General features: G+C 47.3%; 1 protein-coding gene across 3 annotated transcripts; it reads left to right on the top strand.

The window, feature by feature from the left end:
- The first annotated feature begins 1,852 nt into the window (after positions 1 to 1,852).
- LOC100381715 (uncharacterized) lies at positions 1,853 to 15,275 on the top strand. 3 transcript variants are annotated; one of them, XM_035967013.1, is made up of 15 exons: positions 2,359 to 2,471; positions 3,267 to 3,476; positions 3,849 to 3,899; positions 4,259 to 4,336; positions 4,577 to 4,707; positions 4,797 to 4,913; positions 5,006 to 5,128; positions 5,861 to 5,916; positions 6,065 to 6,234; positions 7,097 to 7,150; positions 13,381 to 13,490; positions 14,052 to 14,165; positions 14,254 to 14,379; positions 14,641 to 14,708; positions 14,825 to 15,275. In XM_035967013.1, the coding sequence occupies exons 2-14, from the start codon at positions 3,300 to 3,302 to the stop codon at positions 14,669 to 14,671; spliced, it is 1,338 nt and encodes a 445-aa protein (XP_035822906.1). In that variant the 5' UTR covers positions 2,359 to 2,471; positions 3,267 to 3,299; the 3' UTR covers positions 14,672 to 14,708; positions 14,825 to 15,275. The 3 variants fall into 3 exon arrangements, with proteins under 3 accessions (XP_020407220.1, NP_001169403.1, XP_035822906.1); XM_020551631.2 differs by lacking the exons at positions 2,359 to 2,471; positions 4,259 to 4,336 and adding an exon at positions 1,853 to 2,176; NM_001175932.2 differs by lacking the exons at positions 2,359 to 2,471; positions 4,259 to 4,336 and adding an exon at positions 1,947 to 2,265 and having other exon boundaries at positions 14,825 to 15,264.
- Positions 15,276 to 15,395: the final 120 nt, after the last annotated feature.

Here is a 15,395-nt window from a genome sequence, read left to right on the forward strand (position 1 = left end):
TCCACACAAAGTCTTAAAAGGGAAAGAGACGCAACAGCATAGCACATATGGTCGGCTCATCAAAACTGACTCTACTTTTGATCAGTTGCTCTCCAAGAATTCTAGCAAGAAGACTGTTCTACGTGATCGGTCAACGAAGAAACCTCGGTCACCTGCTAAAACAAAACGGGTAAACAAAACGGCCCAAAAGGCGACACAACAAGCATCGCATATTCATCCTATGAGACCAGGGTACTTTCCACCTGTTTACTCATCGTTGGTATATTATCCTATTCAAACATGGAATGATACGATGATGAATCTATGGTATATATATAGTCCCTTTGTCTATCTAGACTGGGGGGCACCTCCATTCTATTCCTTTTGAACCATTGACCAAGTGGTCATGGCCGAGAAGAATACAATCTGAAACGACCTTTATACATTGGTGCTTTATTGAATGATCTCCATGTTGAAAAGCCGATGACTTACATCAGGTTTAGTTCATATGCTTTTGGTTCGTCAACCTTCACCAAAAGGCAGGGGGGCATATGTTGGAGACCAAAAGTGTCTCGCGGACGGTCCGACCCTTAGGCCGGACGGTCCGCGGTCCGGACAGTCCGCGGTGGTGTCGCGGACGGTCCGCGCGTGCGCAGAGTCAGTTAGGGTTCCTAGTTTCTCGCGGGATTTGTTTCCTAAAACCACGGGATTAACTCGGAAATCAGTTTGAAGCGGATCCAGACCTCCCCCTTTATATAGATGAAGGGCTACGACCGATTAAACCCCCAACAATCGATTAACTCAAGTCTATTTCTCGTTTTTACCTTATGCATTAGAAGTAGCTCTAGTTTAGCTCTAGTTTAGTATTCCAATCCCCAAATTCTCCGCTTCTCTTCGGCTCTACGTCGATTAGAGGAGTCTAGGTCGGCCTGCCGAGCCTAGACATCACCTAGGATCTCTCCTCCCTGACGGGGTCCCTCCCGGGAGCGAGATCCAGGCGTCGCCGACGACCTTCGCCGCCCCCTGCGCACGCGCGGACCGTCCGGCCCCAGGGCGCGGACCGTCCGACCGTCAGGCAGGGAACCCAGGCCCCTGTTCCAGGTCGCGGACCGTCTGCGCCTGTGCAGAGAGCACCGCCACGGTTTGTATTGAGTGATTGACGCCCCAAAAAGGCACCAACAGATTCATTTGTATGTAACAAATGGTAAATATGGGTAATTTTATCCCAACTTTATGAGTGAAGTTGAAATTATCCATTAATGAAGTACTTCATGTTTTTGTGAAGTTAGAGAAAACTTCACATTTTTTTAAAGCAGAGTTGGTGAAGTTGGTATAGTTTAACTTGAGTCTATGAAGCTGAGTTGGTTTTCGTGAAGTGAAGATGTCCCAAAACATTTCCTAAAAACCGTTATTGACGGTCTGCAGCAGATCGCGTATATGGTCGTGTAAAACACTATTTTATACAATAAATTGCACTGTGCGTATAGATAAATTTGAAATAGAAGATAGAATAAGAGATGATGAATAAGTTGCTCGAGACATCTTAGGAAGTTAGGATGAGATCTATCGTTGCAGCCTCCAACGAACAACATGTATGTTGCCAAGCTACAAAGGGAAGCTACGCTGCACATGCGAAGGGCATGACGACTTTGTGCCGCTGAGACAGGCGCCGTGCAAGTCTGGCCTCTGGCGCATACCGCCAATGCAGCACCAGCACCGCAGGGCCACGCTTTTGTTGATGTTTCAGCTGTGGAGGATCCAACGTCGCTTGGACGTGACAGCCGGTGCGGTCCAAGTGATCACCACTACCACTGGAGCGATCGGATGGCCCAACAACGCCTTCGCTTCCATCCGAAGGCAAGCGGTTGCGCTGCGCTGCGCCCCATTCTCCCCCCCCCCCCCCCCCCCCCCCAGAAACACAGGCACCCACCGCCACCGCCCACCGGCCACCGGCAGTGCGCGCGGAACCGCTCCTGCCCGCCACGTGTCCCCGTCTCCCGTCCCCACGTTTAAATGTCATGTCCCGCTCGCCACCCATCCTCCCCCCTACTTCCAATTCAGCGAGCGATTCACCACCCCACCACCAAACCGTCTCCGTCGCGCCTCCCGAATCCCCGTCGAATCCGAGCTCCCGGAGGCACCCGAGGCGCGGGCTCCCCAACCGCCTCCCGACCCCGCGGGCCTGCGCTGCGCACCGGTGAGCTCGATTCGCGGCGCCGGCGTCGCCTCTATTTCATTTCCATTTCCCGTTCGCTTCGTCGTTCCTCCGGCGAGAGAGGGAGCGAGGTGCATGTTCGAATCCCCTGCCATTTTCACCTTTTTTTCCCCCGGGCACATCAGATCGCGAGGCGCGCTGTAGCAGGCGATGCTTGCTGCGTGCTGCCTGCACGTTCCTTTTATTCGGCGGCGCCAGTGCCAAAGCAGCATGCCGCTGACGTTCTGGTGGTCTCACTGTTCGGCCTCAGCGTGTGCGCGACGCTGAAGAACGGCAGGTACCGCGGGGGTGTGATGCTGTCATTGGCTGTCTGCTCCATTCGCGCTGCCGTGAGGTTCTCGTAGTTTCAGTGGTTGTTTTTGGGTAATACTGTCGCGTTGTGCGTGCGTATGTGCTGGATTGGGGCCCTGCGTCTCTGCGGGAAATTTTGGTGCCGAATGTTCTCTTGTGATCCGAGTCATTGATTACGAGGTAAACCGTGCATGTGAGTCCTTTTGTTTTGGCCAATTAGATCACCAATTCAAACTCGGGGGGCTGACCAGGATACCGTAGCTAGCTCTAGCTTTTTGTCTTTGCATAGGTAGCCCAAATTTAGCGTGTAGCGCCGCTTGCTTTGGCTGTTCATGTTCCTGTGTGCCTCTGCATGTTTTTATTCCATAACGGCGAGTTCAAATTTTGGTATCATTTGCGGTTCTACTGTGTCTCTGTTTTCCTAAATGCTAATTGATCGGTTTCATGTTATGCTTACATGTTTGTCGGATGATACCAACAAGTGTTTTCATCTGCAAGTGAATGCATGTTTTTTTTTCTTTCTGAACAAACGTGATTGCTCAGGATATCTTTGATGAAATGATTGGATATTCTTTTTATGTACAACTTGGCACCAACTTTATGCAAAATATATACCACAGCACAGTTTCTTGCTGAACATATGAGAACCTTTTTTCACCATGTCCAGAAAATAATGCAGATTGGGGCATGGAGCTTAGCTGTTTCACTTTGCCTAAATAAAGTAATATATCATATCTCATCTAAATTTCATTCCCTTTTCTGTTTTTTTTCTTCCCAACAGCGACGAAAACAAAGAACTACTGATCAATATAAAATGGCTGTAAGCTTCAAATACTGGGACGATTGCTTGGATCCAGAGGATATGAGATTGATGTGGCAGGATCCTGTTGTAAGTAAAGAGTGGAATGATGCTGGGGAAGAGCAAGGACAGAAAGTTCACCTGTCACGGGACCCTGATGGTGAAGCATATCTCACACAAACTGAAATGATGGTGAGGAGTCTGTTGAACTCCATGATATTGATAGCAATAGTTCTAGAATATTGGAATCCTATTGAAACCTGTCAAGTAAATCACCACTTCCCAACGTGCAATTCCGCCTTTTCAACTTTTCAAGTCTAAGCCACCAAAATTTCACTAAAGTTTGCCTAACATAAAGAAATTATCAATACTATATTTAACAAAGTGGTTACCGAGTAAATCACCGGTTAGGAGTATTTGTTACAAAGCTATTTGAATTAAGTTTGCTAAGGCGCTAAGCTATGAAAATAAACAGTAAAGGTTCTTCTATATTCTAAGTTCTGTCTGTTTTTACGCAACTGTGGCTTTGAACTGATTCTTGTGTACATCCATTGGTTCTTTCAGGCAGTGGCGGCAATTACCGTCCATAGACATTTCAAATCGCAGCTAGACCCGGTATGCAGTATTAGCTCTATTTCTCCATGTTCAACAAGTAGTTGCACTTCCCTTTTTTCTCTGTGATCTCACGTCCATCAGTGAGTACAACTGCATGTTAACTTATTGGATAAGTAGAGTTTGGTTAGATGGATACGGAGTTTGTTTAGATAGATAAGGATTTGGTTTGTTAAGATACTCCCTCCGTTCTTTTTTATTTCTCGCGTTTTAGTTAAAAAATGAACTAGCGAGCGACAAATATTCGAGAACGGAGGTAGTATTCGATAAGGTCGGCTGCTATCTCAGCCCTATAAATATAGTCCTCCAATCAATGAAAGATTAAGCAGGTAAGTAACTTGACCGTGCTTCCTCCAACGCAGCTACTGTTCACCATGTACTCTTCATCCGAGGTACTGTCCATCCACGGTGCCATTCACCTGTGCCTACTGTTCACCACGGTACGGCGTCTCTTCCAGACAACAGCCCTAACCCTAGGACAGACATCGAACTTACCACTCGTATTACCTCCGTAACCTTAATCCCAACACTTATTGTCATGACACATTCGCTGTGATGGTTCTCTAGAGTCTGGAGATACTAAATGAATGACGTGAGACAAAGTGGTCATATGTTCAGCAATCTTGTTACTGGTATGCATCACTGTGGATTTGCTGAATATGGCCTTTCTTCCCGTGCAGTATATGATAGGAGCACTTGCTGAAATTGCAAGTGGAAGGAGACTCTTTGTAGATACCTATGATCGCAAGACTAAAGAAACCAAGGTTGGCATACTGCAGGTGGCACCTGAAGTTGCTCAATGGCTTGGAAGGTAATCATGAAACCTTATTAGCACAATCTAGCAACAATCTCTGTCTTCTATGTTCTGAAGCTAAACTTATCATTTTCCTTGTTTTTAAGGGAACTAGGTTACAAGAGTTATGACATTGAAGATAATACTAATTTGCTGTACTGGCCTCTTGTGAATGTCTATTTTGGTGCTGCTTATGCAAAATGGCTCTTCTCTTGTGATGACAGGTATGTATTTTTACTTGGCACTATATGTTTTACTCATATTATCATCTTTGATATTTCAGCAGTTAATACAATTATATTACAAAATGCTGCAGACAAAGAACTGAAGAATTTGTTGTTAGAGCATATAAAGGCGGCAAAAAGAAGGCTGCTCACAAATCAACTTCCCCCATCTTCCAGCGTTATCTTTATGTGAAAGAGAACCTGTTGTCTATAAGGTTTCTTTCTTAATATTTTATTTTATATCACGTATCTAACTTTCTTACAGTTTTCAGTAATGTTCCTTAACTAATTTTATTTCTCTTAGCACTTGTGGCATATAGGATACCTGTTTTACAGTGCTTGATTTATTACAAGATTAGTAAACTTAAGTTAGGAGAAGATCCCTCAATCATTTAACATAGTCGGGTGCCTAGGACCTAAGCCAAACCTGACATGGCTGAAAGGGTTTAAGAATTAAGAGTTCAGTTGGATTCGTCCAAGTTCAAATTACTATAATATTTGAGTTCATTAAAAACAATTGCACTTAAACCTTAATGCTGCTAAATAACTATACGTCAAGATCGTTTCTGTTCATCTGACATGCTAAAGTATTAATGAAATGAACTAAGCAGTTTTGTAAGTAGCAACATGTACTTTTGCTGTTTTGCAATGACTGTATGGTGACTACTAACATATTCAGAACTTGAGCTCCATTCTGCTGGACTTTATATAATCTGAAATCTTCCTTTATGGCCATAAAGCTGCCTACATCTCATTACATATAACATATTCCTTAAGGTCAACACAATAGAAACTACACAGCAAAAGTCCAGATGCCTCTTTTGCAGATAAAGCTATGCGTTTGTTTCAAGTTTGAATTTAAACCTCATCTTCATCTGTGCACATTCATCTTCTGCCTTTGAAAGTTTGCCCCAGTTGACATACTATCGCTCACTATTTTTTTGCAGACAACCAGAAATTTGCCATGACCTCGCTCCTGACCAAGAAAAACTGTCAAGCACAGGTTAGATTTTGCTTTGTTGCTATTTATGTTTCTATATTTTCTTGTCTGAGATGCACGTGGTATTTATAGTTATGTGCAAAACATAAGGACATAGACCTTCTCCCCACTTAAAAAAACAGCTTATAACTTGACATGATTTTTGACTCAGAATCACAGTTGATATATTGGGATTCCAAGGTATCAGAGGCTGATATGGATGCAATGTGGAAACATCCTGATGTGTATAAGGAGTGGATAAAATCTGGTGAGAGACGTGGAAATGTACGATTCTCCCATGATGCAAAGAACAGGCCTTACCTTTCTCGCGTTGAGGTGAAGGTAAATAGGATTATAAATATTTGCAATAACTTATCTGCTTATGTCTAAAATCTTGAGTAATATATGTTCTTGTATAAATATCATATGTTTTTGCATAGAGTTACAGCCTTGTGCTTGTACACACATTCCCCCCAGTTTCTTTTGATTACATTGTTCAATAATGTTTTTGTAGTTCTATTTGTTCAAAGCCATATATTCAACACTATTTTTGTTGTTTTATTTGATGTTATGATTGCATATATCACTGATTTCGTATACTCATATACAATGATCATGTAAATTTGAGTTGGTCTATTATTATGTTGTACAAGTTAGGTATGGGAATCTTGTCGGGTCCCCGATCCCTGTCGGCGTCAGGTATGGCAAAAATTCCATCCCTGTGACAGGGAGCGGGGACAGAGATGGAGTTTTTTTTTCTAAATAAATGGGACGAGTATGGAGAGACATTTCCCCTAGGAATTTTCCCCGTTGCCAAGCCTAATATGGATGTCGTGTAACAGAACATATTGTATGGCTTTGCCTAGCTCATATTACAACATAGGCACATTTGTCCAGTAGGCAGTAGTAGATTTTTGCTCACTTTTATTATGAATCTTTGATAAGAATAGTTTATTTCCTGTTCTAAAAAAGCTAAAAACAGAAAAACCTCAACATTTGCTTGCTATATACTTCACTATCATGTGACTCCAAGTGCCATAACCAAATAGTCTTCAGAGGAGCATCTTTTAATGTTTATATAAGTGCCATTATCCATTGCTTATTCAAGAGGAACACTACATATATTATCCCACGGTTCAATTTGCTACCAATACTTAAGTTTCCCTTTGTCACAGACTTGTCCAATTTTGAATTATGGTTTCAGGCTGTTGCCGAAATAATCATATCACGCCATTTGAGCACAAGAGGAGTAAAACCAGTAAGTTTCTGATTGATAAGCCATTGCAGGCAGTTTTAGCAGATAGTGTGTTGTATATCGAATTCTATAAAAGATACCACCTCTTATAGTTATAGCATGTTTCATTTGTTGTAATTTGTAATGTAGTGAAGCATGGACATGTTTTTGCAACCAAACCATTTTAGCTCGTAAGTTTTTTCTTTTTATTTGGATTGTTTTTAATTGAAGGCCTAAATTTATAATATTCAAGCATGAGTATCCAATTTATTGATTTACATGCACAAATCATTTTAACCCAAAAGTTTAAGCTGATGTGAAGAGGTGGACAATTCACTTATACTTGAACACTTCCCTTCGCGTAGAGGCTTCCTCAGGTTTCAAACATAGAATAAAAGTTAGTGATAATTATTTTATTTAACTACGCTAACCAGGATTTGAACTCGAGACCTGTCTTCAATATTATATCAGTTGGAGAGTGAGAATATGGGAAACCCTAACCCTAACTCAGGGTTGAGAGATGTATTAATAGACTTAGGTTGTTGAGCCTGGCCCATTACACAGGGGTATAACTATAATTACAAGGGGCTAACCCCAAAACCCTAAACAGGCACTCTAACACCCCCGCGGTCTCAACTCTATCCCGCAGTAGACGAGGGTGGCGCACTGAAGGGGCCTCTGCTACGTCGTTGGCCACAACGCAGTACTCGGCCTCCGCGCTGGAGCAGGAGACGACGGGCTGCCGCTTGGCGGCTGAAAATCGCCTAGAGGGGGGGTGAATAGACGAAACCTGAAATTTATAAAATTTGAACACGCACTTCACCCGGGGTTAGGGTTAGAAATAAATAATCTTGAATTTGGAGTGCGGTAGATAGTTCCTCTTGCTATGAGTTGCTCAATCAATGAGGATAACTTTGAGAGCAAACTCAAAATAATATGAGCAAGGGAACTTTAGAGAGAGGAGATGGAAGAAACAAATCGAGTGATGAAGATCAACACAAATGAACGCGGTAATTTATTTCCCGAGGTTCGGTTCCAAAGAACCTACTCCCCGTTGAGTATGCCACAAAGGCCGGGTCTATTCCAACCCTTTCCCTCTCTCAATCGGTCACTTAGACCGGTTGAGTGCTTCTTTGACACTAAGACCCCGCAAGGATCACCACACAAGTAAGTGTCTCTCGCTTGCTTTACAAAACACTTGAGAAGTTTAGAGTGAGAAGAAGAAAGCAATCCAAGCAACAAGAGCAACAAAAGAAACACAAAACACCCTCTCCTAAGTCACTAAGCACTTGATTTGATTTTGGAGCTTGGAGAGGATTGAATGCTTTGATTGTGTCTTTGGAGTGTATTCTTTGCTCTTGTATTGAATGAGAAGAGTGAGAAGCTTGGATAGCTTGAATGGAGGTAGTTGGGGTATTTATAGCCTCCAACTACTTCTTAGCCGTTGGCTGACATTGCTGTCGATGGGTACACCGGACAGTCCGGTGGTGCACCAGACACCGCACTGTTCACTGTCCGGTGAGTGCCACGTCAGCCGACCATTGGGGTTTGGAGCTGTTGACCGTTGAAGTCTTCTATCCTCTTGCGGCACCGGACAGTCCGGTGGCTTCGTCTGGTGGCACACCGGACAGTACGGTGCGTTCTGACTTTGCAGTCTGACTTCTGCTCTGTCGACTGCTCTGCAGTCAGTTGACTGTTGCTCCGTTGGCTCATCGGACAGTCCGGTGGCACACCAGACAGTTCAGTGAATTATAGCGGATGCGACCTGAGAAAACCCGAGAGCGGCCAGTTCGTGGAGAGCTGCAGCGTGGGCACCGGACAGTGTCCGGTGCGCCACTGGCTGCGCCAAATCCTGTATGCTCCAAACTTCGTAGAATTCCCTCAAGTCATTTTCTTTGTATGTTTATGTTGAACTTTATGCACCTGAGAAAAATACCAACTAGGCAAACCAGTTAGTCCATATGGTTTGTGATGGACGTCAAACACCAAAATCGATTATAGGAAATGTTGAGGCCATTTCCCTTTCAGCGGCCCAGGAGACAAGGTTGGCGCCCAAGAACACGACATAACCGGAAGTGGACCGACGCGTGTCGGGACAGCCAACCCAGTCAGCATTGGTGTAGACCATGAGCTCTGACGTCGGGGAGGGTCGGAGTAGAAGGTCATAGTCGATGGAGCCGTGGAGGTAGCGCAGGATCCGCTTGAGAGCGGTGAGATGGGGCTCCCGCATGGTGTGCTTAAGCAGGACACCTGTTGGACGACGTAGGCGATGTCAGGACTGGAGAAGGTCAGGTACTGGAGGACGCTGGTCAGGCTCCGGTAGGACATTGCGTCGGCGACCGGGGCCCCGTCGTCCTCAGAGATCTTCGCATGAGTGTCGACAAGCGTGGAGCATGGCTTGCAGTCGGACATGCCAGCCCGCTCTAGGATGTTAGTGGTGTACTGGCGCTGGTGGAGGAAGAGACCTTGAGACCGACGCTCGACGGTGATGCCAAGGAAGTGGTGAAGGGGCCCCAGGTCTTTCATCACGAACTCCCGTTGAAGGGCGATGATCGTGCACTGTAGAAGGTCAGCGGTGGATGTCGTGAGCATGTTGTCGACGTAGAGCAGGAGGTAGATGGTGTCATCGCCCCGCCGGTAGATGAAGAGGGATGTGTCCGATTTGGCCTCGACGAAGCGATGGAGGCCAAGTATGAGGCGAAGCGACTGTACCATGCCCGCGGCGCTTGCTTGAGGTCGTACATGGACAGTTCAGTCGGTAGACTAGATCCGGACGAGCGGCGTCGACGAAGACAGTGGGCTGGCTGCAGTAGACAGTCTCCGTAAAGTGTCGTAGAGGAAGATATTCTTGACGTCGAGTTGATAGGTCGCCCAGTCCCGGGAGAGAGCGAGGGAGAGGACGACTCGAACGGTGGCAAACTTGACGACGGGGCTGAAGGTCTCGTCGTAGTCCACTCCGGGGCGTTGGGTGAAGCCCCAAAGGATCCATAGCGGTCGAGGGAGCCGTCCGAGGTTAGCTTGTGGCGAAAGAGCCACTTGCCGATGACCACGTTGGTGTCTGGTGGACGCGGCACCAGGTCCCAGGTGCGGTTGGCCAACATGGCCGCGTACTCCTCCATAGCACGGCCGCACAGGAGCTGGAGAGCGCCAGTCGCCGGAGCAGGCAAAGCGGGCGAGTGAAGACCGCAAGTCCATGATTGTGCGTACGATGATACGATGGCTGTGAGTCTGCGACGACGGTGGAGATGACTAATCGATTAGTGGGTGGTGATATCTCATCTGATATGTTGTTTGGCCGAAACAAGGTATGGCGTGAGCCATACATGGCCATAACGGGCGCTCCGCCTCTACCCAGGATCGAACTCTATAGAACAGTGGTTGTCACTAGTGAAGCAACGAACCGAGAGAAGGGGATGAGTCAGACCAGGAGCAACAAGGACGTCGTTAAGGTACAATGGTCCTGGAAGAACTGATGCACCGACTGAGGTGATCGACAGGGTGGAGCCGTTGCCCACAACGATAGAGGAAGGATGTGAGGGGTGTGGGTGGATGGTAGTGGAATAACGAGCTAGGGTGGGAGTAGTGTGGAAGGAGGCTCCAGAGTCGAACACCCAATCGGTGGGAGAGGGAGAGGGTGGTGAAGCCATGAGGTGCGAGGAGAGAGCCAAGGGAGGGACTCCGACAGAGCCACTAGGACGGGAGGGAGACAACAAGGGCTCGATCGCCAGGGAGGCAATCATAGTACGGGGGAAGACACGTGGTCTAGGCACGTGACGGCCTGCATGAGGGTGAAGCTCAACGCAGTCACGAATGATAGGGCTCATGGCAATGATCGAAGGCCATAGCGTGTCGTCGTGGAGGAGGATGCGCATAGCGATCCCGAGCGTCAGGGAAGAGGCGGCGGCATACGAGCTGTGCGCCGCGCCCGTGGGGGCAAGCAAGCCGGCGCCGGGGAGGAGGCCCGTGGCCGTCACGACAGTGGTTCGTGTGCCCGCAGCCAGGGCGAGCAAAGCAGCGCCGGGGAGAAAGTATGTGTGCTGGTCGTTCATGGAAGAAGATGAGGGGCGCTGGAGGACCGACGAGCGCGACCGACGAGGGATCGCAGCTGGGGTGAGGTCCTGGAGGGGGGAAGTCAACGGAGCAGCGCTGCGGAGTGGGCGGGCGGCCGCTGGCGAGCAGGGGCAGAGCCGCGTCGGGTCGAGGACGCGCTCGCAAGTGCGACGGCGTCAGAGGAGCTCGATGTCAGGACGCGAAGTCACGCCGACGCTGGATCCGGAGTGGCCGGCGGAGGAGGGTCCTGCTACGTCTGAGGATCTACGCGGCCGGTGGAGACCAGTGCGGCATGTCGTGCTGACGGCGGCCAAGGGGCGGTAGCAGCGCGACCTGGGAGCGGGCAGGACTAGCGGCGACATCCATGACTGAGGGGTGGCCGAGCGTGGTCTCGTCCACTGCGGCGCCGGCAGCAGCTGGGCAGGGGAGAAGCGGGGAGAGAGAGGGTTGAGCGTGGGTGCAGACGTGCGGGAGACCCGCGGGGGACGGCGGCCTGGTGGTGGCCAGAGACTGAAGGTTGGGGGAAGATGGTGGTTGTGGATGGGAGGGAGGGGAAGAGAGAGAAATCAGGCTCCGATACCAAGTTGGAGAGTGAGAGTATGGGAAACCCTAACCCTAACTCAGGGTTGGTAGATGTATGAATAGACTGAGGTTGTTGGGTCTGGCCCATCATACGGGGGTATAACTGTAATTATAAGAGGCTAACCCCAAAACCCTAAATGGGTACTCTAACAATTAGTCCTGCAAGTTTAGGCCGTGCTTACTGGGCCAGCACGAGCCCGGCACGAAATGGAAGGCACGTAGCTTGGCCCAGCACGAATTAGGAAAAATCGGGCTAGCACGACACGTTAGACGGGCTGGGCCGTGCTTCGGCTGGTGGCCCGACGGCCCAACTAGCCCGGCACGCCTTCGTGGGCCGTGCTCGGGCCAGCCCGGCACGATTTTTATTGGCGCGATATTTATTGGCGGCGACTCTTGGTTAGGGTTAGGGTTGAGCGACTGCTCGGTTCCTGTGGCGGCGCCGACGGCTCTCGGTGAATATTTCCAGGCGCGGCGTGCTACAGGGAAGCGGAGGCGGAGGCAGACCGCTGGGCAACGCCGCCGACACGGAGCCGCGGTGCCTGGGCTCTGCGCATTCGAATTTCCACGCGTGGGGGCATGCAGGCAAAGGAGGATCAGAGGAGACGGCTGTTGCTGTTGCTCAGGAAAGCAGCGGCGCATGCTTATGCATGCATGCACATGCATAGTGTGCTGCTACCTGCCTATCTGCCCGCCCCTGCGCCGGACATCATGTGATCCCAGCCAACCGTCGTCGGGGATCCTCCGCGAGATACGCCTGTCTCAGCTCAGGTGCCCGACTGCGCTCGGCGCCCACGCCACGATGCGCAGAGCGCACCGCGCAGGCGCGCACGCCCAGGCAGGCGCCCAGCGACCATCTCCGGATCTCCCTGGCGCCCAGCGGCCATCTCCCCAAGCGTCAGGCCGTCAGCCTAGTGGCCATCTTCCCAGCGGCCATCTCCTGATCTCCCCGCGGGCCACGGCGACCGAGATGCAGAGGCCGATGCGATGTGTGCCGTGCCTGGGCCAGCACGGCCCGGCGGAAGCCCGTTGTGTTTTAGGGCCGTGCTGGGCCTTATTTCTACTCATCAGGCCCGGTAAGGCACGACCCGATTCTATTTCGTGCTTGCTAGGCCCGACTAACTGAGGCCCGAAGCACGACGGGCTCGTGCCGGGCCGGCACGGCAAGGCCCAAGTTGCAGCACTACTAACAATATTGAGTTGCATGTAGCTACTAATTCAACCGAAGAAATGGGCAATTCACTTACACCCCAATGCAGTTCATGCAACATTATTGTATACTGATGCATTTGGTTGTTATTTGCTAGAATATCTCCTTTATTTGTTTATCCTATAATTATACAAATTTCCTTAATCCTATATGCGCATGTCAATCACCTTACCTTGTATCTCCTGTAAAACTGATGAACAAAATTAATTTGAGTTCAAAAATCCCGAGATAGGAATCAATTTATAAAAAACTACAGGTGGAATTACCGATCAAATAACAGCGACTGTTTTTTTAGAACACTTTGTCCCTATAACAGTAAATATATTGTTTGAACTTCTTATAGTCAGTTTTCTGGACTCCTGTATTGGAAACTAACACACATTAAATTCTCTATTTTCTATCGAAATCTGCACAGGAAGCTCTCGCAGCACTTGCAGAGGTTTGCAGTATGCGCTTTGTTCATGGAGTAAGTACCCGGACTGGATTGATGGGAATAGACTACCCTACTGCTGTATGGCTTTCCAGGCAAGTGTGATGGTGTGATACTGTGCTTAATGTACACTTTCACTAGCCATGAAGTTGTGATATTCTAAAAATTATGGTGATGTAGTTTTGATTTCAGTAGGAACTTCTCATTTGAATGGTACTTTTCCATCTAAAAAATTATGGTCAGATAACTTGGATTTCATTAGGAGCTTCTCATTTTGAATGGCATTGTTCATCCAATCACCCCAACAAACTAGATACTCACGTCTGCAGTACTAGCCCTCATTTCCTTTGTTAAGTATGCGTGCAGCATCATAGTGTTTCGCTGTCACGTGTCATAAGTAGTTGAACTTCAGTTCTATTCATATATAATCCCATAAGTATGTGTGCAGTGATCGAAGTATATTGTTTCATATAAGATTTCTTTCCATAAGTTCAAAAGTCAGATAATAGTGTTATTCAGCAGATTAACAAAATAATTAACTAATCGTGTGGAATACTTGGTTGGGTATTTGAAACAAAAGTGCCACTGCACTGGTTTTTATTGTATGTTCGTAATTTCTATGGACAATTACCCGCAGTTCCCTTTTGAATGCACAGGGATTGTGGCTACAGGGCATATACACTGATCTCTGTGGATGATCTCTACAATCCTTTTGCATCAATGTACTTTGGTGCATCGTACTTGGCATGGTTGTCTCAGTACGAAGGAAGGTTAGCTGTATGACTGAATCTTCTGAAAATCTACATTCACCTTGGTACATATCTGAAATTTACTACGAGTCGACACATTCTTTTTCAGGGAGCAAAGCTACGAATTCATTGTCCAGGCTTACCTTGGGGGACCAGAGAATGTTAGTCTTCAGGAGACTGGACCGTTTTGGAACCAATTCCTGGAGTCATTAACACAGTATCAAGATCCAAAGAAGTATGCTTGTGCTTTTTGTTTGACAGTTTGCTTAACTTTTTTAACGAATCTTTTATTATTTGTAATGAAATTTGTGACTCATCAAACTTGTGTAGCTGATTAGTAGCTAGCCAAGAGGGTGCTAAGGAGTAACGTTGACATATAATTCGTCTAATATTTCATCTCATCTGACAATCATACGATGACCATATTAGCAATTGCATAAAGAAACATTGATCTGCACATTTTTAATCATACCGGTAAAAACTGTACATTTTTCAGGGACAATAATAATAGCTGCTGTATCTTGTGAAGTTATCTGATACCTCTTCCAACTTTGGTTACTGAAGGTATTGATTTCATTCCAAACCCATTTTTCAATTATATTTTTCTATTTACTAATGTCAATGACTACGCATTCCTTTTCATATTTAACCTTATGACGACACTTGCTACGGAAATGCAGTTTCTGCTGAGGATCATTTATGAATGCTCATCGACATTCTTGCCAAATTTCAAATCCCCTCCCGAAGGGTTCGGGTACTGGCAAACAATTTTGCTTGCTAGACAACACGAGGTACAGGATAACAGGGGCTGTCAGTTCGTTCATACATTTTGGTCGCTGGCGCCTTGCTCATGTTTAAACAATTATTGATCCCATCTCGGTTCATACAGCTGCCCACACCCCCACCCCCGGTTCCATATGTTTTTTGTTCTACTTTTACCATCAGAAAGTTAACGCCCTTCCTGTTCTTTCCGCTCATTGGTGTATGGCATACTGTACCTCTGTTGTATAATAATAGGAACTTTAGAAGAAAATGGCCTTTGTAAAATTATCGACGCTCCATAGTACATGTGCTACCGTTATAGATGTACCAACTGATACTCTGATAGCAGAACCGTAAAATGTCGTCGCAGACTCGCAGCTGTGAACACAGCCATGTTATCGCTGGTCCTGACTGTAGAAAAGCCAACTGTAATCGTGACTGACAACCCGGCTGATCGTGGGCCAAACTCGACGAGACACGACTAGGCCT

This window comes from Zea mays, chromosome 4 (genome assembly GCF_902167145.1).
Source record: "Zea mays cultivar B73 chromosome 4, Zm-B73-REFERENCE-NAM-5.0, whole genome shotgun sequence".
NCBI classification, from domain to species: Eukaryota; Viridiplantae; Streptophyta; class Magnoliopsida; order Poales; family Poaceae; genus Zea; species Zea mays.

What these genes read in the sequence shown, in the direction of transcription:
- LOC100381715 (NM_001175932.2), top strand. Translation starts at nt 1,993, where the DNA reads ATGTCATGTCCCGCTCGCCACCCATCCTCCCCCCTACTTCCAATTCAG. An exon ending in ACTGCTGTATGGCTTTCCAG is followed by an intron (nt 13,491 to 14,051) that starts GCAAGTGTGATG and finishes TTGAATGCACAG; the next exon opens with GGATTGTGGCTACAGGGCAT. An exon ending in CAGTATCAAGATCCAAAGAA is followed by an intron (nt 14,380 to 14,640) that starts GTATGCTTGTGC and finishes TACATTTTTCAG; the next exon opens with GGACAATAATAATAGCTGCT.